The sequence below is a fragment of the Ahaetulla prasina genome, chromosome 1, assembly GCF_028640845.1.
Source record: "Ahaetulla prasina isolate Xishuangbanna chromosome 1, ASM2864084v1, whole genome shotgun sequence".
Taxonomy (NCBI): Eukaryota; Metazoa; Chordata; class Lepidosauria; order Squamata; family Colubridae; genus Ahaetulla; species Ahaetulla prasina.
In genome coordinates, this window is record NC_080539.1 from 266835143 (window position 1) to 266861986 (window position 26844).

General features: G+C 39.0%; 2 protein-coding genes across 8 annotated transcripts in view; both read right to left on the reverse strand.

The window, feature by feature from the left end:
• CARS1 (cysteinyl-tRNA synthetase 1) overlaps positions 1-12402 on the reverse strand; it is a 46785-nt gene extending 34383 nt beyond the window's left edge. Inside the window, exons 1-4 of one of the 6 annotated variants that reach the window (XM_058158094.1) lie at positions 11392-11470; positions 8181-8364; positions 6681-6751; positions 2111-2356 (exon numbers count right to left, since the gene is read on the reverse strand). In XM_058158094.1, the coding sequence (XP_058014077.1) occupies positions 2111-2356; positions 6681-6714 (280 nt within the window). In that variant the 5' untranslated portion in view covers positions 6715-6751; positions 8181-8364; positions 11392-11470. Of the gene's footprint in view, positions 1-2110; positions 2357-6680; positions 6752-8149; positions 8365-11391; positions 11479-12344 lie in introns of those variants that run through there. The other 5 variants (XR_009152180.1, XM_058158085.1, XM_058158105.1 and 2 more) reach the window with 5 other exon arrangements.
• An 11392-nt stretch (positions 12403-23794) lies between these two features.
• Positions 23795-26844, reverse strand: part of LOC131185579 (tumor necrosis factor receptor superfamily member 6-like) — a 30392-nt gene continuing 27342 nt past the window's right edge. For both annotated transcript variants that reach the window (XM_058158213.1, XM_058158205.1), the window contains 2 exons: positions 26735-26786; positions 23795-24710 (listed from right to left, as the gene is read on the reverse strand). In XM_058158213.1, the coding sequence (XP_058014196.1) occupies positions 24412-24710; positions 26735-26786 (351 nt within the window). In that variant the 3' untranslated portion in view covers positions 23795-24411. The remainder of the gene's footprint in view (positions 24711-26734; positions 26787-26844) is intronic.

Sequence of the window (26844 nt, forward strand, 5' to 3'; positions counted from 1 at the left end):
TGGTTACTTAAGTGCTCCTGCAACAGCTTCTACAATATGGCATAGCTTCTAGGGAGAGGACCATTTCATGATAGGACCTAGGTTGAGATATACGCTCTTCTAACAGTCTCTAAAAGTAAGATCTTTTTTTGCCCTAAGTTTTAATACGTATTTTTAGCCATGATGACTATTATGCTCCATTTTTATAAATTCTATCTCTACTATCAAGGATTATACTTTAATTGATCTATTCCAGTGATGGCGATCCTTTTCAGCACCAAGTGCCCAAACACTTGCACACCTGAGCCCCAGAAACTTGAAGATCAGCTGGCCAGAGTGTATGTGCATGCCAACCAGCTGGTCTTCTGGTTTTCGGCGCATGTATCCGTGCCGGCCAGCTGGTCTTCATGCATGCTAGAGTGGCGGAAACCCGAACACCAGGTGGCCGGAGAGGACTCTGCGTGCCACAGGTTCGTCATCACGGATCTATTTTTTTAACAAATCCATTTGGGAATGACAATACTATATGATGCATAGTATTCATAAATCATACTTAGCGGAAGCTTTGGTTCAGCCCTTTTTATTCAGTATACTCAGTATACTGAATAAAGAAGGAAATATGCATTGATGATGTTATCTAGTTGGGTAATGAAAAGTCTTCAAGAAAACCACCAAGTTCAGAGAGCACCAAGGACTCGATAGGCACTATGATTAATTTATACTTATTAATATATCAACAATTTGGAAGTACTAACACTTCAGGAATTGTGCCTGGCAGTGGAAAGGGGTTTGTAAGGGCAACAAAATGATTAGACTGCTTTTCCTCAATATGAAAACCAAGTGGAACCTCAGATTAACAATTTTGCATTGTTTGCTTTCAGTTTATGAACTGGCTTCCTATTAATGTAATAGAACTAATCAGTATTATTCTGTGTGGTCAGGCTTTAGAGCTGTGTTTAAAATAGTTGTGTGTTTTTATGTGTTTATCTCAGGATTGATGTTTTGGGAGAAATAGGAACTTAATAGGAGCACTGAATAAAAGCAAAATATGAATGCAATCCATATTTTTAAACTGTAATGTACGCTTTTGTGTTTGTTTTTTTGTCTGTTTTGATTATTTTTCTTTTTCCTTCTCTCTTTATAAATGAAATCAAGTATGTATGTATGTATCTCCATTCCCAGTTGTATTTGAAAAGCTTAAATCTGCTGTTGATGGTATATTTTGAGCAGTCCTTTGTGCTCTCTGAGCTTGCTTTTTTTCTTGCAGACATTTAACATAACATAACATAACATCAGAGTTGGAAGGGACCTTGGAGGCCTTCTAGTCCAACCCCCTGCCCAGGCAGGAAACCCTACACCATCTCAGTCAGATGGTTATCCAACATTTTCTTCATTAATGCTAGACTAGTTAGGGTAATGAAATGTCTGTAAGAAAACAAACAAGCTCAGGGAGCACCAAGGACCCCTCATTTCAACCCTGAGTTACAAATATTCTCCTTTATTAGTAATAGTTTGGCAATGTCAAGGATAAACATCAGCACATATCATGGGCCTTCCTACTGTTTCTCCTTCCTGTCTTCTTCTAAGAGTAAACAGCTATGAAACTGTCCTATATTAGTAGATCCGAAGTGTTTTCTTTCCTCTAAAACAGGGGTCTCCAACCTTGGCAACTTTAAGACTTGTGGACTTCAAGTCCCAGAATTCCTTAGCCAGCTTTGCTGGCTGAGGGACTCTGGGAGTTGAAGTCCACAAGTCTTAAAGCTGCCAAGGTTGGAGATCCCTACTCTAAAATATAAGGAAGCAAATCATGGAAAACAATTTAATCAACTGACTTTCTTTGTATCAGATGATGATTAAGAAAGTGAGAAGGATTCAGCAGCCCATATCCAGATTCAGCCAAAGTTAATCAGGCAAACTCTGGCCATGTCCTGCTCTAAAGAAAAAGAGATAATATACATACATCTAAACACATACATGCACATTCCTACACATTTGTGCCGGTTAACATGCTGCTCTGGCTACTAAATGCAAGACCTCATATAAATCAAAGTGACCAAATGATTCTTGACAGATGCTTTAAACAAAAGTGATAAGCAAATAGCAAAGTCATTAACTCCCTATGGTTACTTACTTGTCTGGAGTTTACAGGAGATATGTTTTTCAAAGCTGCCATCATAGATTGCTTCTATGTGCCTGAACCAACGAACAACATGGAAATGTTGATCCACAGGTGGGCCCGAAAACTGCCTGAACACTTCCACATCTGCATGTGAAAATGTGAAGCCCTGGATATAACTACGGGTGCTGAGATACTCATTCAGAGCCTTCAGCCTGTGTTCCTCTTCACTAATGCTCAGAATATCAGTGTAGTCAGAAGCTGCAAAGATAGAGGCAAACAGCAAGCGGTCAGATCTCACTGCTTGAAAGTATCCAGAAATAAAGCATTACTCTACATGAATTTTGCAGCACACCCTGGGGAAATGATGCAAAAATGAAAAGTAAGAAGAAAAAAAAGCAGGAAACAGGAAAAGGGACTGGAGATCTTTAGCTTTGGAAGTAACTGTTAATAGCAATAGCCCTTAGACTTATATACCGCTTCATAGTGCTTTACAGCAGGGGTCTCCATCCTTGGCAACTTTAAGCCTGGCGGACTTCAACCCCCCAGAATCCCCCAGCCAGCAAAGATGGGGAATTCTGGGAGTTGAAGTCCGCCAGGCTTAAAGTTGCCAAGGTTGGAGACCCCTACTTTACAGTATTCTCTCAGTGGTTTACAGAGTCAGCATATTGGCCCCAACAATCTGGGCCCTCATTTTACCAACCTTGGAAGGATGAAAGGCTGAGTCAATCTTGAACAGTCAGGATCGAACTCCTGGCAATGGGAATGCAGCCTGCAATACTGCATTCTAGCCACCGTGCCTCTTTAAGCTAGTTATTTGAAGGAGTGGGTCACCTCCAGGCATCCAAGAAGGAAAACTAGATGAAATCAAGTTAATCTCTCCTTTCAGGAAGCAGTGTGTGTGGATAAATAAGCTAGTAACTTCAGATTTCTAGTACAGTATGCATCAATTGAATTGTGTGTAAATAATCATGGCTTTGAATGAAGATGTGTTTCAAAGAAGCGATATACAAAATAAAGACATGTCTTCTACAGCATATTAATAGATTAGGGGGAAATTATGGATTTAATTCCTAATAGGACTCACAGGCTTGAAAAAAAACATCTGAAGAAATTTTACTACCTTTATAAAAATATTGGACATGAATACCTAATCATCATGCAATACTTCTTTAGAATAAGCAACATTATGCAAAACACAGAAAAGCAGTAAGAAATACTAGACCTGGGAAACTGAGGAATGGGTTTTGTTTTGTTTTTTTTAAAAAAAGAAAATTAGCTAAATTCAATACCATTCACATACTTTCTATTTTTGCAGACCATCCTTGTTTCCATGATATCCATCCTCTGCATCACACATGGCCTTTTGTTCTTCAAACTTTTCACCTCTTTTTCAGAATCTCATCATCCAACCCCATTTTTGATCTGCCCCTTCCTCTTGACCTGTCCAAACTTCCTTCATATGGTTGTTCTGCAATGTGTTCCTCGGTCTCTTTATATGATCAAACCTTTTCAGTGTACTTCTTTCATTCTTGTTGCTCAGTTCTAAATTCAGTTTAGTCTCTCAGCAGCCATTTATTCCTGTCCCTCTTTTCTAATTCCATATTCTTTTCCCACTATTTCCATCTATATCTAAATATATATATTTTAACATATCCAATTCTCATTTCCAAATAAGTGTGCCATTTTTGCTTCTTTTGACATTCATTCTTTTGAATAGATATACTATCCACTATCTACCAGCATTCAGTCTTAAAATTTCTCCATCCATTCTCCCTTTTGTAGTAAACATTCTACCAAAGCATACAGATTCAGCTACTTGCTTTAGATTTTAACTATTTTGTGTAATTTGCAATGTTTTCTTTCATTTTTTCCCGTCACGTACAGTATCTTTGTTCTTTAATGCATTTATTTTCAGACCCATGCCTCATTGCATCATGCAATCTATATAATACTTGCTTCGAGTCATTTACATTCACAGTCAAACAGGCAGCTTCACTGCATACACATACAAATATCACACCTATTCATATTAAACTAAAGGGACATGACATACTGTTTTCTTATTCCTAGCTCAGAGCTGAATGATTAATTAAATATTCATTTATTCTCACTCACATTTACTTCCAATTCTTTACTACCCAGTTAAATGTGCTCAGACTGATTTTTTGACCTGAAATAATTAAATTCAGGCTACATACAAGTACTCCTCAGGTTACAAGTACTTGTTTAGAGACTGTTCAAAGTTACAACAGCACTGGATGAGATTTACAACTGGTCTTCAAAATTGTGGCCATCACATTGTCCCTGCAGTCATGTTATCACAATTTGGGCACTTGGCAATCAGTTCATAGTTATGATGATTGCAACATAACACAGTCAGATTGCCATTTGTAACTTTCCCTGTTGGCTGCCGACAAGCAAAGTCAATGGGGAAGCCAACGATTCACAATTCGTTCCTGCTCCCCAATGCTTTTTCTCCCAAAGAGCCCCCAAGTGGCATGGGGACCTTGTACTCCATAGCACCTGCCACAGCACCTGCCTGTCTGCCTACAGCTCTCACCCATCAGACTCTTTGCTCAGGATGCAGTTTTAGTGCCTCTTCCCTTATTATCATGGATCCTCCCCCAGGCCCCTCTCTAGATGCAAGGTAAGAGGAGGAGGGTGAGTTTGAGTCTGCAGAGGAAAGTGTGGAGCAGAGTATCGGGGCTCAGAAAATGCTAGCCTGATGGAGCAGCCTCAGCTGAGTCAATCAAGGAGACACAGGATGAGGATGAGGCTGAAGGAGGCAAGCCACAGCTACAGCAAGTTGGCCAGGAGGCTCCAGGCAAGGACAGGGAGCAGCTGCCAATGAGGAGGAGGTGAAGTGCACATCTCCTCTGAGTCAAGGATAGATATTGCAGAGAGGAGACAGGCACAATGCCTGTCAGCTAGACCAGGGGTCTCCAACCGTGGCAACTTTAAGACTTGTGGACTTCAACTTCCAGATTTGCTGGCTGAGGAATTCTGGAAATTGAAGTCGACAAGTCTTAAAGTTGCCACAGTTGGAGACCCCTGAGGTAGACTATTCATGAGGAGACAACCTCATCTCTCATTGCCTACTTAACCCTGCTCTGAGAACTTCCGTGTTGCTGTAGCAACGTGCCCAGTTTTGTGCCTTGTGTGCTTGTGCTATGTATCCTGGCCTGTTTGACTCCTGGGCTGCCCTCCTGGACTTCATGTGTGCCCACTGGACTCAGTTACCCAGTGACTCTTGCTGTGCTGAGCTTGGAATCAGGACCTGTGCAATAGAGGTGCTTTCTGAGGACCTGTTTTGGAGGAGGGTGAGTAAACACCTGAAGAAGTCTTGCTGTGTGTGAGCGGGAGGAGCATAACACTCCACAGCATCCTCATTTGGATCAAAACCCGGGAACTGCTGGGACTGTCATTACTAAGCAATGCAGTCAGGTGACATCATGCCTTATGACTGCAATGCTTAATGATGGAAATAGATTACAGCTGCTATCAGTACCTAGGACTGCACATATCTCTATAGAATTTTAACCCTCATACTGTATATACAGACAAATGGGGCTTTAAAATACCAGGTATCACTCAGCGCAAGATCATTCAGTAGCATGGAATATCTGCACCGCAAAATCTAGAAAAACGAGATTACATCTATAATTAAATGGAGTGGGTGGTTCCAAAAAAGGATTTTGCAGAGTAGTTACTGTAGGTGACCCATAGGGCAGATGTTAAGATAATGTTCATCTTCTTAATAAACAAAAGTCTTTTGCGTGATACCTGTTCATCCTGTTATCATAGTTTCAAATTAATTTAATTAAAGCCGGGAAAGTTTATAAGTACAAATATCTGAAGTTTATCTAAGGAGGGAGAGTGGAGTTTGTGCTAACACAGACCTGTTACAGAACAATTTCAGATTTTGAACTTATCTTTCTTCCAAATCTTCTAAATGCATCTTAAAAAGTAGCCGAGATCTAGTCAGACATCCAGATTACATTGAACAAATCTGTTTGAAATTCTATAGAAGATACAAAGAATTTCAACCAATCTGTGCTTGCCATCAACTGGAGCAGCATGGTGGCCTAGAGGTGAAAACGCTCATCCCCGCCCCCACTTGGAAGGTTGAGAGTTCAATCCTAGGCAGCAGCAGATGTTTCTCTATCAGGATGCAAAGAGAAAATATCTGCTGCAAACCCCAAGTAGGAGTCAGGAAGGGCACCCGGCCAGTAAATGCTCAGTTCCATTCAGTTGCCCCAATTCTACCCCAAATAAAAAGATTATAGGATGGTAAAAAGAAAAAAAAGTGCTTGCCATCAGCTAATCAATGCTCATTTACCATCCAAGAAACTGACTCAGCCTCTGGATTTATGTCTAAACACACATCTCTGTTCCCACCTCACAAATATACAAGACTAAATTGCTACTGTTCCCCTACATTTCCATCCTCTCCGCGTTGACTAACACTTATTAATTTAAAAGGCCCAAGGCTTGCATGCTGGCAGATCTGCATTTGGCCTCATTAACTAATCAACCCAGCAAAACCACACTACAATTAGTTTCCAGGTGGTGCAATGCATACAAGTTGAATTGCTTGCATTCTTTCTCAAATGCATCTCAAAAGGCAAATGGATAGCAGATGCATGCTGAATACTGCAAAAGAAAAAAAAGAGAGAGAAGAACAAAGAAACTAATTAGACAAGAAACTAATTAGTCTTTTCAGACTTAGAATTCAGCAGCTACTGTGATGGGACTGACAATTTCTGGTTACACCTATTTTTTTCTTTCTACCAGTATCTACAGGAATATCCTAATTACCCTCCAGATTTGTATTGACTCTTATCTCCCCCAGGGCTATATTAGTAACACAGCTACCAAAGAAGTGTCTATCAGTTCAACTTTTCTCCCACCTCTCCAAATAAATAAATAAATAATGAGTGTTGTTGCGATGGTTCGCAACAACCAAAGAAACCAGTAAAATCAATAAGCTATAAAAGGTAAAGAAATAATTTCTACACAAGTATTAAAATTAAGCAAATCCCTCCCTTCCCTTTGCATCTAGTGTACCTCATTTATAGTGTAAGAATTGTTGAAAGCATTATCAGTGCAAATCTAATGCTTGAAGGCAAAAAAGACACGAGATTGTTATAAAATCCCCCTCTACTGGATTTATACTGTATCATTCATCAATAAAATTGGCCCAAAAAGTAATGAGAGAAATCATGCTGGATATTTATTTTATTTATATGGCGCCTGATTCCCAATGATTCTGAGTGCCTTAGAAGTAAAAACATTACAATCTAGGGGAAAAAAACCCAGTAAGAGACACAAATGCAAGAACAGAGAAGGACAAAACCCAAAAAGAAATGAAAGAACCCCATACAATCCAAACAGGGCTTCACTCAACCTCATCAAAGGCCTGGCAAAGAACCCCATCAGCAAGATGGGGGCCACCAGAACTCGGGGAGGGGGAACCTCCTCCTAAAGGAAAGGTGCCATTACAGAAAAGCTATGCTTCTGGCGTTTAAATGACTGTTTAATTGAAGGGATCCAGAGCAGTAGTGGGTTTCAAAAAATTTTATTACCGGTTCTGTGGGTGTGGCTTGGTGGGTGTTGCATGGCTTGGTGGGCGTGGCAGGGGAAGGATGCTGTAAAATCTTCATTCCCACCCCACTCCAGGAGAAGGTTACTGCAAAATCCCCATTTCCTCCTGATCAGCTGGGACTCGGGAGGCAGAGAATAGATGGAGGCAGGGTCAGTCAGAGGTGGTATTTACTGGTTCTCCGAACTACTCAAAATTTCCGCTATCAGTTCTCTAGAACTAGTCAGAACCTGCTGAAACCCACCTCTGATCCAGAGTGCATCAAACTTGCTAGACTGAATTGATCAAGGAGGTCAATGTGACTATGGGAGATAGGAGGTCACTTAAGTAACCAAGCCCTATCCCATGAAGGGCTTTATAGGTGACAACCAACACTTTGAATTGCACCTGAAGCAAACAGGCAAGCAGCTCACAAAGCAGAGGTTTTATATGGGCATAGGGAGGCATACCCAACACTGCCCACATTGTATTCTGCAGCACCTGGAACTTCTGGGTAGTCTTCGAGGGCAGCTCCATATAGTATGCAGTAGTCAAGCCATGAGATGACCAGGGCATGAATGACTCTCTGGAGGGCCTCTCAGTCTACGAAAGGATATAACTGAGCCTTCTCAGCCTCCGCTTCCACATGTCCATGATCACGGCCTATGAATCCAGGAAGACTCCCCTTTTGAATGGGAAAATGCAAACAATAAGGCTTAGTAGGTTTGAGTCAGAGATGGTTCCTCCCCATCCAAACCATATGACCTTATCTAATGCTTGCAGGTAAATGTTGAAAAGGTGGGATGGGAAAGTAAAACCCTGTGGAATGCCACAAAGGATGGGACAAAGGAGTGATTTCCCCTTGCCAACCAAGACTTCCTGGAACTGGTTCCAAAGAAAGGAAAAGAACCACCATAGATCAGTGCCTCTGATCCCCAGCCCATGCATACTATAGCTGATGGTATTAAAAGCTGGTAAGAAATCAAGGAGCACAAGGATGGATGTGCCATTCCATCACAGCTCTGCCACAGGTCATCTATAAACGCAACCAAAGCTATCCCAATACTAAACCCTGGCTAAAATCTTACTGAAACACACAGTATCTAGAAAATCACTTTACTCCAGCAAAGGAAATGGAATTCACCCAGCAAAGCGAACTAGGTCTACTTGCAGCTTTAAAGGGGTCCTGTTTTCTGCTACAAAGTCTAGATTATATCTAAGTTGTGTCTTCCAAACAAGGTACAGACCAGCTTTTTAAGGCAGTCTAATGATGTTATAGAATTTTGTTGCAATGCTACAATACACTATGTCCCCAATAAGTACATTAAGCTCTTTTGCCCCAATAGTGAAAGGATTATTTTTATGGCTGGGCAGATTATTCCAAAAGGTGCTTCATTACAGCATTGTTCTTTGAGGTCACTTGGCAATCAAGATGAAGTGGCTGCCATTTCATTTATAGGCAATCACAAGAGAAGCATTTTCCATGTATGCAAGTCATTCTTCCTTCACAAAACTGAGGAAAAATAATAGTTCCCTTCTTTTAAAATTAATGTTCTACATATTTTTCTTATGTCTTAATAATATATTCAAACGTACCACTTCAGATGATTTTCACAGCCCTGCCAGGTTATTACAATAGGGACAACCTGTCAAGGCGGAAACAATCCGATCTACTTACAAAAGGTTCAAGTCAGCTACTTTAATACATTTTATCTATATTACAAGAATTTCTCCAGTGGGAACAAGCAGATAAGACCCAAAGGACTTAGTTGCGCAAGGACTCAAGGCTAGTTACTTGGTTGACCCCTCCTCCCTGCCTAACTGGTAGTTTCCCAACAGAATCACAAACATTTTAATGCAAAATGCTATGTCCTTTTGCTTTTACCAACTGCTTGAAGTATAAATGATCTAGGATATCAACAATACTTGCAATTCTCAACTTGCTACCTAATAGTTCACTTACATATATTTTATGGAATGTAACTGATAACTCCTTTCGTTTTTAATTAATGCCCTGTACCTTTTCTCTAAGGCTTAATTATATGTTTACAAAGACATGGTTAGGTTTAAATTTAAGGGCATTAACTGTATGTTTACTTGATTATAAAATAGAAATGCCAAGGGAAAATATTAGTTATTTAAACAAAACATCTGTAAATAGTTTCAAATTATATCAGATCCTTAGGAATCAGTCCTAAAGATGTGTATTTATACAGACAGACATTTTGATAGGAGTGAGTGGCCCTGATTTTAAGTAACTTTACTTAAAATTTCAGGCTTTCAACTGGTTGATTTTTGTTTGTATCTGCTAAAATCCTTATTATTTGATTCATTGGCAATTGTTTAGTCATGAGACATTTCTCATCAATCACATGGTGAAACCTATGATGTACAATATTACTATCACCGCTTGTAACAAGGTGTATGGTAGCCCTTCAACACTATAGGATCTGAATGGTACTAACATTGGTTCTAAGAATATTGTAAATTCTGTTTGGCGCATAATCTCAATAGTTACATCTAACCAACAAACATACGTGTCAACATAACATTAAACATAGCCTATATCTGTTTAATAAATGTCTATGTCAGAGAAGTATATTGAAGCAATTTCATAATCTTTAGGATTTGCATAATCAATTGAGCAAGCTCTAGTTTGTAATATATCAAGCTTACCTTGTGACCTATTCTTAAAATTAAAGCTTTTTCTAGCTAAGAAACAAAAATCATCTCCAGAGATTTTTTAAAAAAATTAGGACACAGTGTTTTTAGGTGTGTCACATCAACAACTGTAAACGGATAAGGTTCGTTGTCGAGAAGCCAGCCATAAAATAACGCCTATATATCCCCTGCTTTTGTAGGGTTCCCAAAGGCAATTTCGTCGGCTGCTGACTTTCGATTTACTCAACGGTTATTTTTATGCGTTTGCTGCGACTTCCCCGCGAAGAAAAGGAAAACAAAAGTGAAACAGATTCCGCAAACCCCCCCCCCCTCCAAAAAAACAATCTTGCTTAAAATCAGTGGCGGTACAATTGCTATTCTGCAACGGCAACTCCACTACAACATCCTTCAACCTGATACATTCATTTTTGTGGGCGGGGAGGGGGGCACGTAAAAAAAAAAAAGAGAGGCTATCTTTTACTGAATATTTACTGAATCTGCACTACTATTAATCGTTTCATAGTTCCCATCACCGATCTCTTTCCACTTATGACTGTATGACTATAACTTGTTGCTGGCAATCCTTATGATTTATATTGATATATTGATCATCAATTGTGTTGTAAATGTTGTACCTTGATGAACGTATCTTTTCTTTTATGTACACTGAGAGCATATGCACCAAGACAAATTCCTTGTGTGTCCAATCACACTTGGCCAATAAAAATTCTATTCTATTCTAATTAAGACAGAATATCACAGAGCCCATCGATTAAGTTGCCGTCTCTGAAATCAGTAGACGTAGCCTCTCACTCGCTGCCCGATCACAGCACACATTGCCTGCAGCCCAGATGCTGCTAATGATGCGGGATCACAAATCGTAGCGCCAAAGCACCTGAGCGGGGCGGTCGAGCCAGCGCTCTCAGCCCGCCTTCAGCCTTTATGGCGTCGCGACGCCTTTGCCAGATGACTTGAGAATGGAATTCCGGGACGTGTCTTTATTCCCAGCCCCGTTTTATTTAGAAAGGGGAACCCAAACGTCGAAGCTTACCGGCTGCTGCCATTCTTCCTCCTCCGTCTCTTGTCAGACGCTGAAGCTGCTGCCGCCCTGCCTGACAAGCTGATGCAACCGAGAGCGTTTCCGGAAGCATAGCTCCACCTCTGATCGTCACTTCTGGTGGGCGCAAGGTAACCTGACGATGCACGGGGCAATGCAATCTTGAAAAGGGCAGGGGAACATAGGCAGGAATACGCGCGGAGGGGCACACACACACACAGAGTGAATCAATACACAGTAGTCAGACACGACATTTGTTGCAAGCCAGGAGTTTTTCCAGGATATACTGTAAGCTGAAATAAATGGATCCACCATTATAGGCGCAAATTGGCTTGATTTGTTAGCTTAATTTATAGGGTCTCGTTTGCCTATTTTTATTGGTTAATTGTTCAGTATGCCACTATTCTTTTAGAGAATAGTGTTGTATCATTAAGTGTTAAATTTGTACCCTATGTTGTTGTTGTTAGTTGCGAAGTTGTGTCCGACCCATCGCGACTCCATGTACCCTATGACTATCATTAAATGTTGTACCTTGATGAACGTATCTTTTCTTTTATGTACACTGAGAGCATATGCACCAAGACAAATTCCTTATGTGTCCAATCACACTTGGCCAATAAAAATTCTATTCTATTCTAATTAAGACAGAATATCACAGAGCCCATCGATTAAGTTGCCGTCTCTGAAATCAGTAGACGTAGCCTCTCACTCGCTGCCCGATCACAGCACACATTGCCTGCAGCCCAGATGCTGCTAATGATGCGGGATCACAAATCGTAGCGCCAAAGCACCTGAGCCGGGCGGTCGAGCCAGCGCTCTCAGCCCGCCTTCAGCCTTTATGGCGTCGCGACGCCTTTGCCAGATGACTTGAGAATGGAATTCCGGGACGTGCCTTTATTCCCAGCCCCGTTTTATTTAGAAAGGGGAACCCAAACGTCGAAGCTTACCGGCTGCTGCCATTCTTCCTCCTCCGTCTCTTGTCAGACGCTGAAGCTGCTGCTGCCCTGCCTGACAAGCTGATGCAACCGAGAGCGTTTCCGGAAGCATAGCTCCACCTCTGATCGTCACTTCTGGTGGGCGCAAGGTAACCTGACGATGCACGGGGCAATGCAATCTTGAAAAGGCAGGGGAACATAGGCAGGAATACGCGCGGAGGGGCACACACACACACACACACACACACACAGAGTGAATCAATACACAGTAGTCAGACACGACATTTGTTGCAAGCCAGGAGTTTTTCCAGGATATACTGTAAGCTGAAATAAATGGATCCACCATTATAGGCGCAAATTGGCTTGATTTGTTAGCTTAATTTATAGGGTCTCGTTTGCCTATTTTTATTGGTTAATTGTTCAGTATGCCACTATTCTTTTAGAGAATAGTGTTGTATCATTAAGTGTTAAATTTGTACCCTATGTTGTTGTTGTTAGTTGCGAAGTTGTGTCCGACCCATCGCGACTCCATGTACCCTATGACTATCATTAAGTCTTGTACCTTGATGAAGGTATCTTTTCTTTTATGTACACTGAGAGCATATGCACCAAGACAAATTTCTTGTGTGTCAAATTACACATCGCCAATAAAACATTCTATTCTATAAAAAAATTATATTCTATTCTTTTAGAGAGAACTTAAAACCTACAGCAGGCTAGGTTTTAAAGACATTTGTTTTGTATTTTGGGGTATTCAAGCTCAATTGATATTCCTTTATGCTCTCTTAGTTTTTTTAAATTTATTATTATGCTTAGGTCACACAGTTAGCCAAATGTTTTTCTCCATCTGAGTCAGAGGTGGGTTTCAGCAGGTTCTGACCAGTTCTGCAGAATCAGTAGCGGAAATTTTGAGTAGTTCGGAGAATCAGTAATAAAAATTCTGACTGGCCCCGTCCCCATGTATTCTCTGCCTCCCAATTCCCAGCTGATCAGGAGGAAATGGGGATTTTTGTAGCATCCTTCCCCTGGAGTGGGGTGGGAATGGAGATTTTACAGTATCCTTCCCCTGCCATGTCCACCAAGCCACGCCCACCAAACCACACCCACAGAACCAGTACTAAAAAAATTTGAAACCCACCGCTGATCCGAGTCCTTCCGAAGGACTAGGATAAGCAGATGTTGTTTAATAATACTACAGGTATTATCTTAGGATGTAAGCTGTTCCTAGTAAGGCTGCCTTTAGCAATTGACTGATGGTGATTTTATGAATGCTGATGGTGTTCAAGTGGAGAACCAGATGTTGGGAACTGCATCCACAGTGCTCTTCACTATTGGTGTTATCTTTGTTTTCATTATTATTATAATTGGTCATAGTCAGCCAGATGTTTAGACAATTTGTTATTTTTTTTTATTTTTTATTTTTTTTAGTAAAAAAGTTTTATTTTTACAATCATGTCAAACAACTCATTCAATGTACAGTTATATACATTTAGTCGGGCCTGCCCAGTCACCACCCCCCTTTTTAACACTCTTCCCTCTTCTACCTTCTTTTACTTTCCTGACCTTCCTCTCCTTCTCTTATCTACATCCTCTCCTCCCTCCACCCTACACCTTCCTTCTCCCTCTTCTACCCCTCTTCCTTCCTCTTCTCCTCTTTCCTACCTCCTACTCTCTCTTTTCTCCCTCCCCACCATTCTAAAATGGTAACTGGGCAGACCCGACCCTACATTAATTATATTTATACATCTTCAATAATCCCTGTACATTAACCATCACTCCATCTCTAGCCTCAACCCCCCAATTCCCCTCCCCCTTACCCCCTACCCCCCACCCCGACTTCCCAGAACAAAATGCAGGGTATCAAAACTAACAATCATAATCTAAAATAATTCCTAAATTATAATCTCTAGTCTCTCCACACTTAATCACACTCTCAATTCCCCTCTCCTTCAGAAATATATCTAATACAAAATATTTCCTAAATTTACTCATATGCTATTCGATATTTTTTTATCTGATACTTATTTTGAATATAATCAATCCACATTTTCCATTCTAAAATATATTTTTCTTGTGTATAGTCTTTCAAGTAAGCACAGATTTATGCGATTTCTACCAAATTTGATACTTTAAGTGTCCATTCTTCAATTGTAGGTAATTCTTCTTTCTTCCAATATTGAGCAATCAAAAGTCTTGCGGCTGTTATTAAGTTCAAAATCAATTTAGTCTCTATAGCTGTACAATCCATAATTATTCCTAGTAAAAAGAACTGCGGGGTAAACTTAATCTTCTTTTTCAAAATATTCTGCATGATCCACCATACTTTAATCCAAAATGCTTTAACTTTTTTACAAGTCCACCATATATGGTAATAAGTGGCATCTTCACAATCGCATCTCCAACATTTAGCCTGTACATTAGGATACATACATGACAATTTTTTGGGGTCTAAATGCCATCTATAAAACATCTTATAAAATTTTTCTCTTTGCGCTTGTGTAAATTTAACATTACTCACCCAAATTCTTTCCCAAGTTTCCAACATTATTGGTTGCTGAAAATTTTGTGCCCACTTAATCATACTGACAATTTGTTATTTTTATCCACCTATCCAGTCCTTCCCATGGACTGGGGATTGACAGATGTTGTCGTTTGATGCTGTTGATGTTAAAGGTATCATCACAGAATATAAACTGCTTGGAGTAAAGTTGCTTTTTGCAATTGACTAATGGTGATTTATTATATTATTAAAATTAGTTCAAATGCCTAGTAACTGAGCAAATCAAGTCTGCAGATTTCCCCCCTCCCACAAAGATGAAGCTGTTTTCCAATAAATAGATTTTCCTTTTCTTAAAGAACTTTTTACGATCATATACCTTACTTTTCCAAAGTTTTATAAATAAAGACAGGCTGGATTTCTGTTTATCAGTATTTACTCTTTTTTTTTGACTGATTGAACCATCATCCAACTTCAATCTGTCTCTAGGCAGCTCACAATACAAGCAATATAAAAATAACAATTTACATGATAAATAGATGGCAAATTTCATCAATAATACATATATACATTGTCTGGGGCTACAAGCACGATAGTCCAAAACATGGGAGAAGAAACCTGCTTTTAGGCACAAATAAACAAAGAATTTGTTTATTATTTTATGCTTTTCTGTGTAACACTTTAAATTTTCTTCCACATAATTTTTACATTTGCAAGGTATTACAAGTTTAAGCTTACTTGGCATGCTGTTCTGATTTTGAATTTTTGGGATTTAGCTATATTTTACAGGAACCTTCTCAACCACAGCAAAGATTAAAATAGCACCTCTGGTTACCTAGACCACCAGTTTATTATTAAGATATAATCTGAAACCTGCAAAATATTAAGTCTCTGGTTGCTCAATGCATTTATCCATTCTTAATATAATTGTGACCCAGAATAAAATTGGTGACATAAACATTTCATTAAAAAAACATTCATTAATCTAGTATTATAGGCTTGGATGACACACTGAACCATAAGCTAGCCATACAAGTTGTGTTTATATAACACACTAGACTAGAATGTGGCTGGCTAATTTGTTTCCATGTGTTGTGTGAACATAGTCCTGGTAGAATCAAAGCCATTTAAGTCTGCAACTAGTTTTGCCACACCTGGAACTCCATGCTGTTATTCTCCCTCTGCCTTTTGAAATCCATACATACTGCTGTATTACACTTTCATTTTTTTTATTTTTTTATTTATTTATTTATTTATTTTATTTGTCATAACAATATATATACAAGCGTTGCATAAAGGGTTATAAATATATGAACGTATATATGAGGAGAAATGAGGTACTAAAAACGTATATATACATAGGGAAAGAAACAGTAGGACAGGAACGGTAGGCACGTTTGTGCTCTTATGCACGCCCCTTTAGAGTCCTCTTAGGAAAGTGGTGAGGTCAACCGTGGACAGTTTTTGAGTGAAACCTTTGGGGTTATGAGAAGAAACCACAGAGTCAGGTAATGCATTCCAAGTATATACAATTCTGTTACAGAAATCGTGTTTTCTGCAATCTAAACTGGAACGGTTGACATTGAGTTTGAATCTGTTTGTAGCTCTTGTGATATTGTTATTGAAACTAAAAAAGTCATTGACAGGAAGGACATTACAACGGATGATTTTATATGCTAAACCCAGATCCAGTTGAAGGCGACGAAGTTCCAAGTTTTCTAGACCCAAGATATCAAGTCTGGTGGAATAAGGTATTTTATTAGTTTCAGAGGAATGGAGAATTCTTCTCGTAAAATACCTTTGGACACGCTCAACTGTGTTGATGTCAGATATATGGTAAGGGTTCCAGACAGGAGAGCAGTAATCAAGAATTGGCCTAACAAATGTTTTATATGCTCTGGTCAGTAGCGTGGTGTTTTTTGAAAAGAAGCTACGTAAAATTAAGTTGACAACTCTTAGAGCCTTCTTAGCTATGTAGTTGCAGTGGGCTTTGGAACTTAAATCGTTAGATGTAAAAACTCCAAGGTCTTTGACAGGGTGGGGGTCATCTGCGAGGCAATGTCCATCAAGCATGTACTTTGTGATTGGGTTCTTTTGTTATGATTTTGTTATGATGAGTAAGAAAAGAGCAAGAAATATTAAGCCTGAAAACTCGACGGTGTGCAGTTAGAAGAATGTTAAGACTAATTTACTGTAGCACCATTTATTGTACTTCTCCTATCCTTAGAAACCATCCTTACTCCTTTCCCAGCTTTGTTTCAGGATCTTATCAGCTCCATCCAAGCTCAGCTTTCTTCATCATCCCCTTTATGATCTATAGCAGGGGTAGTCAACTTTTTTATACCTACCGCCCACTTTTGTATCTCTGTTAGTAGTAAAATTTTCTAACCACCCACCGGTTCCACAGTAATGCGTCATGTATCCTCATCTGCGCATGCCTCTCATGCATCGTGGATTGGGTTTGGGGAGGGGGGCGCCGGCTACCAGCTCTGCTTGTCTTTTACAGCTGGGTGGTGTGTGGGGGAGATGCGTGAGCTATTCTGGGACGAGGCTCTTTTGTTTGCGGTCGCACTATAACACCACTTAGTTTCACTTGCGTAACGTGAACTAAACTTACGTGCAGGCAATACAAATAGTATATTTTCAGAAATTTAAATTGTCACAAGGAATTTTATGAAAACCTAATGAAAATGTTTTTAAATAATGCTAAGAAATTTTTTTAAAAAGTCAATTAAATTTAAAAAAAGGAAAGGGCTTCATTATTGGAAAAAAACCCTACCGCCCACCATGAAAGCTGGAACGCCCACTAGTGGGCGGTAGGGACCAGGCTGACTACCACTGATCTATAGGCTCAAACATTTCAGTATATTTCTTTTAAAATATTGGTCATTCACCTTTGTATTCAGTCTATGGTCATTCAGCACCTATTCATTTTCGACTCCCATTGTTTTACAGACACACATAAACACTCCATTCGCTAGTAATCATTGTTTTTGCTTCTCCTGATGTATCCAGTTTTGATTTGATTTGCATATAGGAAATAAACAGAAACACTCTTAAATATTTTTTTCCTCATTCAAATATGTTTGTTTATTGCCTAAAATACGAAGATTAATACAAAAGAAAATACAAAACAAAGAAAAGATTAATAAATATCCAATGCTAATAACAAAAAGAAAAACCATGTGTACAAAGTCCCACCCCACAAAATATGAAGTACATCTAACATTAAATATAAAAAAAATCCACCCTGGCTGAATGCTGAAGGATATATCAAAAATCTAATATATTCCCTTCCCTTTCATAATGAGCTCTACAAATAGCTATAAACTTTCCCATCTGTATTTAACAAAAAATTAATTATATAAACAAATATCTCTGTTGTGGAAAGCACACACACACACACACACACACACACACACACACAGATGTGTATTAAGACGTGTGTGTGTGTGTGTATATAAACAGTCAATAGGTTACCCCAAAATTAAAACTAATCTTCAAATCTCTATTTGTAATTGTATTTAACAGATAGAAAATCCACAAACAATTTCCAGTCTCTTATGAATTTATCTAATCCAGGGGTAGTCAACCTCGTCCCTACAGCCTACTTTTGTCCAATACTGAAGCACTTTCCTTTTTTTTAATTTAATTGAATTTTTTAAAAAATTTTCATAGCATTGTTTAAAAACATTTTCATTAGGTTTTCATAAAATTCCCCATGACAATTTAAATTTCTGAAAACATACTATTTGTATCGCCCGCGCATAAGTTTAGTTCACGTTACATAAGTGAAACTAAAGGGCGCTATAGTGCGACCGCAAACAAAATGGCCTCGTCCCAGAATAGCTCGCGCATTTTCCCCCAACCGGTGGGCGGTTAGAAAATTTTACTACTAACAGAAATGCAAAAGTGGGCGGTAGGTATAAAAAGATTGACTAGCCCTGATCTAATCTATTGTCTCTAATCAGAACAATTAAATTTTGCCATCTCTGCTAATTCAATCAATTTTAAAATCCACTCGATTGTCAGCATCTCCCTTTCCTTCGAATGTTTATCATATACAATCCTCGCAGTGGTCACCAAGTTAAGATATAATGTCCCAAACTGTTTTTTGATTGGTTTGTCCAGAATAGAATAGAATAGAATAGAATAGAATAGAATAGAATAGAATAGAATAGAATAGAATAGAATAGAATTTTTTATTGGCCAAGTGTGATTGGACACACAAGGAATTTGTCTTGGTGCATATGCTCTCAGTGTACATAAAAGAAAAGATACTTTCATCAAGAATTATAAGGTATAACACTTAATGATAGTCATAGGGTAGAAACAAGCAATCAGGAAACAATATCAATATAAATTGTAAGGATACAAGCAACAAAGTTACAGTCATACAGTTATAAACAGTGGTGGGATTCAAGTAATTTAACAACCGATTCTCTGCCCTAATGATTTCTTCCAACAACCAGTTTGCCAAACTGCTAAGAAAGTTAACAACCGGTTCTCCCAAAGTGGTGCGAACTGGCTTAATCCCACCACTGGTTATAACTGGAAGGAGACGGGTGATGAGAACGATGAGAAGATTAATAGTAGTGCAGATTTAGTAAATAGTTTAACAGTGTTGAGGGAATTATTTGTTTAGCAGAGTGATGGCATTTGGGAAGAAACTGTTCTTGTGTCTAGTTGTTCTGGTATGCAGTGCTCTATAGCGTCGTTTTGAGGGGAGAAGTTGAAACAGTTTATGTCCAGGATGTGAGAGGTCATAAATATTTATAAATAACTAAAAAAATAACTAAAAAATAAAAATAAAAATAAATAAATATGAGGGGTCTGTAAATATTTTCACAGTCCTCTTTTTGACTCGTGCAGTATACAGGTCTTTAATGGAAGGCAGGTTGGTAACAATTGTTTTTTCTGCAGTTCTAATTATCCTCTGAAGTCTGTGTCTGTCTTGTTGGGTTGCAGAATATTTAAAAGTTAAGCATCAGGTTTCATTAATATTTATACTTTAAATATTTTCTGCATTGTCAATATATTTGTCCAATATGATTTAACATATTTAAAAGATCACCACGTATGATTAAATGTATTTGGAATTTGGTTGCATTTCCAACATTTTCTGAAAAATCCTCTACATTTTTGCCATTCTACCTAGAGCCATGATGGCGAATCTATGGCATGCATGCCAGAGGTGGCACGCAGTGCCCTCTGTCAGCACGCGAGCCATTGCTCAGCTCAGCTCCGCATGCACGTCTCCTGCCAGCCAGCTGGTCTTTGGGATTCTGCCACGCATGCACGGGGTGCACGTTGGGGGGCGCACGTGGATGTGTGCAGGGATGTGTGCGCATGCATGAGGCACATGTGTGTGGGCCATACACATTGCGTTTTGGGGGTGCAAGCGCACATGCTTTGGCACTCAGTCCGGAAAAGGTTAGCCATCACTGATCTAGAGTAAATACCAACAGTACGTCATTTTATAAACATTTTCTTTCAAACTCTTAAATCATTTATTCATTTACTTATATCCCATCTTTATTATTTTCAGAAGTAATTTAAGGCAGCGAACATACCCAACACACCTTCCTCTCCCCATTTTCCCCACAACAACAATCCTGAGATGTGAATTGGGTTGAGAGAGTGACTGGCCCTAAATCACCCAGTTGGCTTTCATTGGCTAAGGCAGGACTTGAATTCACACCTTACTTTCTAGCCTGGTGTCTTAACTGCTTCTTTCTTTGGACAAACATTTCTTGTAACACTTAGCACTACTTTTCTACCAGAATTTATGCACCTTAAAATATTTTCCTTTCATTCTCCCATTTTTGGTAAGATTATTTTTCAATATTCTCATAACATTTATGATTTTTACCAGTCTTTCTCATATATTAACATAGCATGTTTCAAATCTATTCTTTTGACGTATCAGTACCATGAATGAAGGCAAATATACATGTCCCAGGATAATATTGCAAGATCCAATCTGGATCGGTCACCGAGACCAGAGGTTTACTCTTTTGAGCTTTCGGCCTTGTGCTGCAGCCTATTTTCAGGAAACTTCTCTTTAGCAGAGGGTGTAACATGTACACACCCTGCTAGAGAGAAGTTCCCTGAGGATGGGTTCCAGCACGAGTCCAAAAGCTTGGAAGACTAAACCTCTGGTCCTGGTGACTCACCTAGATTGGATCCTGCGATATCAGCACCATGTCCAGAAGAATCTTTACAAATATTCCTTCAACTCTTCTCTCACTTCAGCTTCATCCCAAATCACTTAATGTGTATTTCCCTTCAGGCAATTTTTCCTGAAACTCACCCATAGTTCTTCAGTGGAGTCAAACACAACTGTTATAACAACTTTATTACAAAACAGGACACTGCAAAATTAGCCTAATTTTTTTTGCCGCTAGTTACTTTTCATAGAGGTATTGTCTAACAAGAGACTGAATTTTTTTCTTACAAATCAACATTGCTTACTTTGTTTGTGAACTATGCCATGATGCGTCTCTAAATTTTTCTAGGTATCCATTGTTTTGATTGTGTTTCAAATAAATTGAAACAAGTTAGCTCTAGTTAATCATTTAATTTTTTACATTCAGTGGTCTAGTACAGGGGTCTCCAGCCTTGGCAACTTTAAGCCTGGAGGACTTCAACTCCCAGAATACCCCAGCCAGCAAGCTGTCTGGGGAATTCTGGAAGTTGAAGTCCACCAGGCTTAAAGTTGCCAAGGTTGGGGACCCCTGGTCTAGTAGGTAGCTTTAAGTAAGCATATTTCTTACACAGGTAGTCCTTGACTTACAACCACAATTGAACCCAAAAATTCTGTTGCTAAGCAAGCCCATTGTTAAATGAATTTCCCCCCATTTTACAGTCCGTCTTGTCAGAATCACTGCAATTGTTAAGTTAATAACAAGGTTGCTAGCTGAATCTGGCTTCCCTATTGATTTTGCTTATCGGGTGGTCACAAAAGGTGATCACATGACTTCAGGCCACTGCAATCGTCATAAATATGAATCACTTGCCAACTATCTGAATTTTCATCACGTGACCAAGGGAGGCCTCAAATGAAAAACAATCATAAATCCCTTTTTTCAATGCAATTGTATCTTCGAATGGTCACTAATTGAATTGTTTTAAGTCAACCTGTATTCAGTGCAAGTTTTAGTTTTTTTTTTCTATCACCTTTCAGTTCTGTTTCAAGGGTTTTCAAGTATTCAGGATAGTTTTCAGTGGTGTGCAGAGGATTAGTAGGCATAATCTTTTCTTTTATGTACACTGACAGCATATGCACCAAGACAAATTCCTTGTGTGTCCAATCACACTTGGCCAATAAAATTCTATTCTATTCTAATAATTTATTCTGCTGGCAGAACATCTCTCAGTGTTACGATACAATTGGACCCAAATAATATCCCATGTATGGTATAATTGTGGGGTGCCGCAGGGGTCGATTCTCTCGCCCCTTCTGTTCAACATCTATATGAAGCCGCTGGGTGAGATCATCAGTGGCTTCGGTGTGAGGTACCAGCTGTACGCTGATGACACCCAGCTGTACTTCTCCACACCGGGCCACCCCAATGAAGCTATCGAAGTGCTGTCCCGGTGTTTGGAAGCCGTACGGGTCTGGATGGGGAGAAACAGGCTCAAGCTCAATCCTTCCAAGACAGAGTGGCTGTGGATGCCGGCATCCCGGTACAGTCAGCTGAATCCTCGGCTGACTGTTGGGGGCGAGTCACTGGCCCCGATGGAGAGGGTGCGCAATCTGGGCGTTCTCCTGGATGAACGGCTGTCTTTTGAAGATCATTTGACGGCCGTCTCCAGGAGAGCTTTCCACCAGGTTCGCCTGGTGCGCCAGTTGCGCCCCTTTCTAGACCGGGATGCCTTATGCACGGTCACTCACGCCTCGTGACGTCTCGCCTGGATTATTGCAATGCTCTCTACATGGGGCTCCCTTGAGGGGCATCCGAGGCTCCAGTTAGTTCAGAATGCAGCTGCGCTGGTGATAGAGGAGCCTCGTGGCTCCGTGTTACACCTATCCTGCGCAGACTGCACTGGCTACCTGTGGCCTTCCGGTGCGCTTCAAGGTGCTGGTGACAATCTTTAAAGCGCTCCATGGCATAGGGCGGGCTATTTATGGGACCGCCTACTGCTACCAAATACCTCTCACCGACCCGTGCGCTCTCACAGAGGGACTCCTCAGGGTGCCGTCAGCTAGGCAGTGCCGTCTGGCGACACCAGGGAAAACCTTCTCTGTGGGGGCTCCCACCCTCTGGAACGAACTCCCTCCAGGACTTCGCCAACTTCCGGACCTCCGAACCTTTCGTCGCGAGCTTAAAACACACTTATTTATCTGCGCGGGACTGGATTAGATTTTAAAGTTATGGGTTTTAAGGGGTTTTTATTATTTATACTATTTTAAATTTGGGGCAATAGAATAAGTTTTTTAAATGTTTTTTAATCTGTATTTATATGTATTTTAACTGCCTGTGAACTGCCCTGAGTCCTTAGGGAGATAGGGCGGTATATAAATTTGAAAAATAAAAAATAAATAAAAATAATAAAATAATATTCTAAAACTTTTCATATTGTGCATTTTTTTTGTTAATTGGTATAATTGTCTTCCAAAATTAAGAGTAATTATAAAAACTAACAAATGTATGGTGCTTAGTGTATAAGAATGAAATTGTGTCCTAGTAATAAATTTAATAGATGACAAGATTTACACTAAGCAATAATCTGGTTTATTTTCACAGTAACATAAGATAGGAAGACAATGATGGTGACTATGCAGATCACTACAGTTTATTCAATAAACCAGAGTTTCATGTGGTATGTATTTCTAGCCAAACTATATGGAATTCTTGGAAATGTGCAAGTGCTAGCCATACTATTTAAAATTATTCCTTGCTCCACTCAAATTTCATTTCATTCCCTGGCCCGTTTCCCATTGACATACACAATAAAGGAATCAGAATTAATTTTTTTATTGGAAAATATGTACAAATAGTTATAGAGTACGACATTGCAAACATTCGGTATCTCTTTGTATATAAGATCACAAATGAAATATTACAATCCATCAGTCATTTCATACTATAGTAGCAAATTCGAACACAGTTCCAGCCCGATTCCAGTGGATTATATTTCAAGAAGTTTTACATATTCAAATTCCACTTACCCAACAGGTTACATAATTTTGATTCTGTAGAAAACTATTATATCCAGCTTCAGCCTGCTGCATGTTAGCAGTTCACGTAATATTGAACACTGAATGTTGGTCACAATAGCATTTTTATAGAGGACAGTACAGAATCACACAGAAACCTGTAATTTCCAAACACTGACCAAGCTCTTATTGGTTCCTGCATTATCCATTGTAAAGTTTATATGTTGCACAAAATTTACCCGCTCAGATATGCAGCATTTCATTTCCCAAATGGGATCCATATTTCTTTCAACAACTGTGTTGTCAGTTTACACAGCCTCAGCCAAGGGAACATGCACTAAAATAAATTGATGCATAAAAAGACAGACTCCTCTCTGTCTGGTTTTTGCATAGTCAAAAATAAAGAAAGAAAAGCTAAATTAGTCTTCAGTCTCCTTTATTATTAAACCTTTGCTTTTTAGTTCATTTATTAGATTTTCATAAATACCATTAAGCTTCATTTTTTGCAAGGCGGCAAATATTTTATCAAAAGCCTCAACAACTCCATTCCTGTCTCGCAAAGTTCTTAACATCTGATAACGCTGTTCATCAGAATGTTGAGCATAATCATGTTCTATGCTCTGCATGTCATTGTGTGATAAGCCACATTTCCTCATAAGTGTATTCCAGTAATCTGGTCCCACTATGTCCTTTGTTTGAAAATAAGCCTCATCCAATGCTGCAATGCAATAAAAATATGTTAGATTAAAAATAAAGAATTTTACATGGTTCACATGCTTATATACTTATACTGCAATTCAAATGATCTTCAGGACAAATGTCCTGAAAAAATGTCACATTTTTCTTCAATGTGTATATTTGGCTTTTGGCTGCATTGGCTGAACTTTCTAATTTTCAAAAGCATGCATTCCTTCTTTCTTGTAGTCCTTGAGATATGACCACAATTGAACCCAAAATTTATGTTGCTAAATGAGTTTGTCCCATTTTATGACTTTTCTTGCCACAGTTGTTAAGTGAATTGTTGCATGTGTTAAGTTGATAACATGGTTATTAAGTGAATCTGTAATCCCCATTGACTTTGCTTGTCAGAAGGGAGAATCAGATGACTCCAGGACACTGCGACCATCATAAATATGAACCACTTGCCAAATATCTGAATTTTGACCATGAAACCATGGGGATGCTGCAACAGTTGTTTAAAGCATAAGTCACTTTTTTCAGTGCTTTTCAGTAACTTTGAATGGTCACTAAATGAACTGTTGTAAGTCAAGGACTACCTTATATGACAAACAATAATAACAACTGCCAATTCATGCCATTTAAGATAGGTTACAACAATTGGGATAATTATAACAAATGGCAAAAAATTATTTTAAAAATGGATATTAGCTTGTTAGAATAAAAGTGGCTTTCCTAGCAAGAGAGAAGACAAAGAAGGGGCTATTCAAATACCAAAACCCTTTTCAGAACTTGCAAAATTAACAGAACAATTTTTCCTCCCGTTCTTAAAGTAATGTTCCAGCACTAAATATTTATTTCCACATGGAGTTATTTGGAATTATATATTTCAGGTCAACAGCTTTATCAAAATAAACTACATATGATTATTAAGGTGAATGTTCACCCTAAATTGCAATTATAATTTGCAATTGCAATTATAATTTGCAATTAATAAATGCTACAAATTACCATAACTCTACTATAGTTAGGAATGTGCAGCCATAAATAAACACACACACATAGATCCACAGAACATTCCACTACACAGCAAAAATCAGAGAATGCCCTGTGTGAGTGTACTGCTTTATCTCCACATACACAAGGCAGATGCAGAAGCTAATCGAGGCTGGTATTCCCATCTCAGTGAAAAGCCTCCTTGTCTCTCCTTGCTTCTATGTGTAGAATTCTCAGCATTCAGCCCTTATGTCAATTTCTACACTATCATCATCATTATCATCATCAGGCTCTGTTCTCTAAAAAAGGAAAACTGAATACAAATTTCAACTTCCTTATTTAGTTTCCAACAACAATCTCCACTATTCTGGAAGATCCTCAGGCTTCTAAAACAGCTTTTTATGGAGAAGTATAGGAGAAGTAAAATAATAATAATAATAATAATGCAACAGTGAAGATATCGTATGAGCAGAGTTGTACATATGGCACAGTTCCTCAACCTTTCTGGCTTTGCGGACCAACAGGGAAGGGAAGAGTGGATGGTTGTCCGTGAGCCACCAGCAAATGCACCCATCTCCATTTGCGCGAGTGGCAGACACTCACGTTGCCACTTGTGCATATGGAAAGTATGCGCACACATGCGCAGTCACCCACTACTTCTGCAGTCCAGTTTTGAACAGCTCACGGCCCAGTAGTGGGACACAATCTGGGGATTGGGGACTCGTGACTTATGGGAACTGAGAATCCAACTAGTAGCATGAAAAGTTTAAAAAATGTTGGATGGAATTAATACTTCAAGAATATTTCAAGAAGACGATTAAGACATTTAAGTATCCCCTTGCACTCAGAACCGAATTATGTTAATATGATGTCCAATGAGTGCATTATTTACATACTTGCTCAAGAGGCTTCTTTTGCTTTTTATTTGATTTAGATTAATTTAAATTATCAACAATTGAAAATGTAATTTAACTGTCAAAGTTAACATATATTTTTGCACTTGGGTTACAAATGTTCAATATGATTTATTGGACGATAATCTGCAAAACAGTTATTTGAAGTACTCACTTTCCATAGAAGAAGCTTTAAACCTTACTGCAGGTTTGTTAGAGCTCTGTACCTGAAAAAGTTTTAAAAAGGATGATCTGTTGTAATTCAAAGTATTAAAAAAACATAAG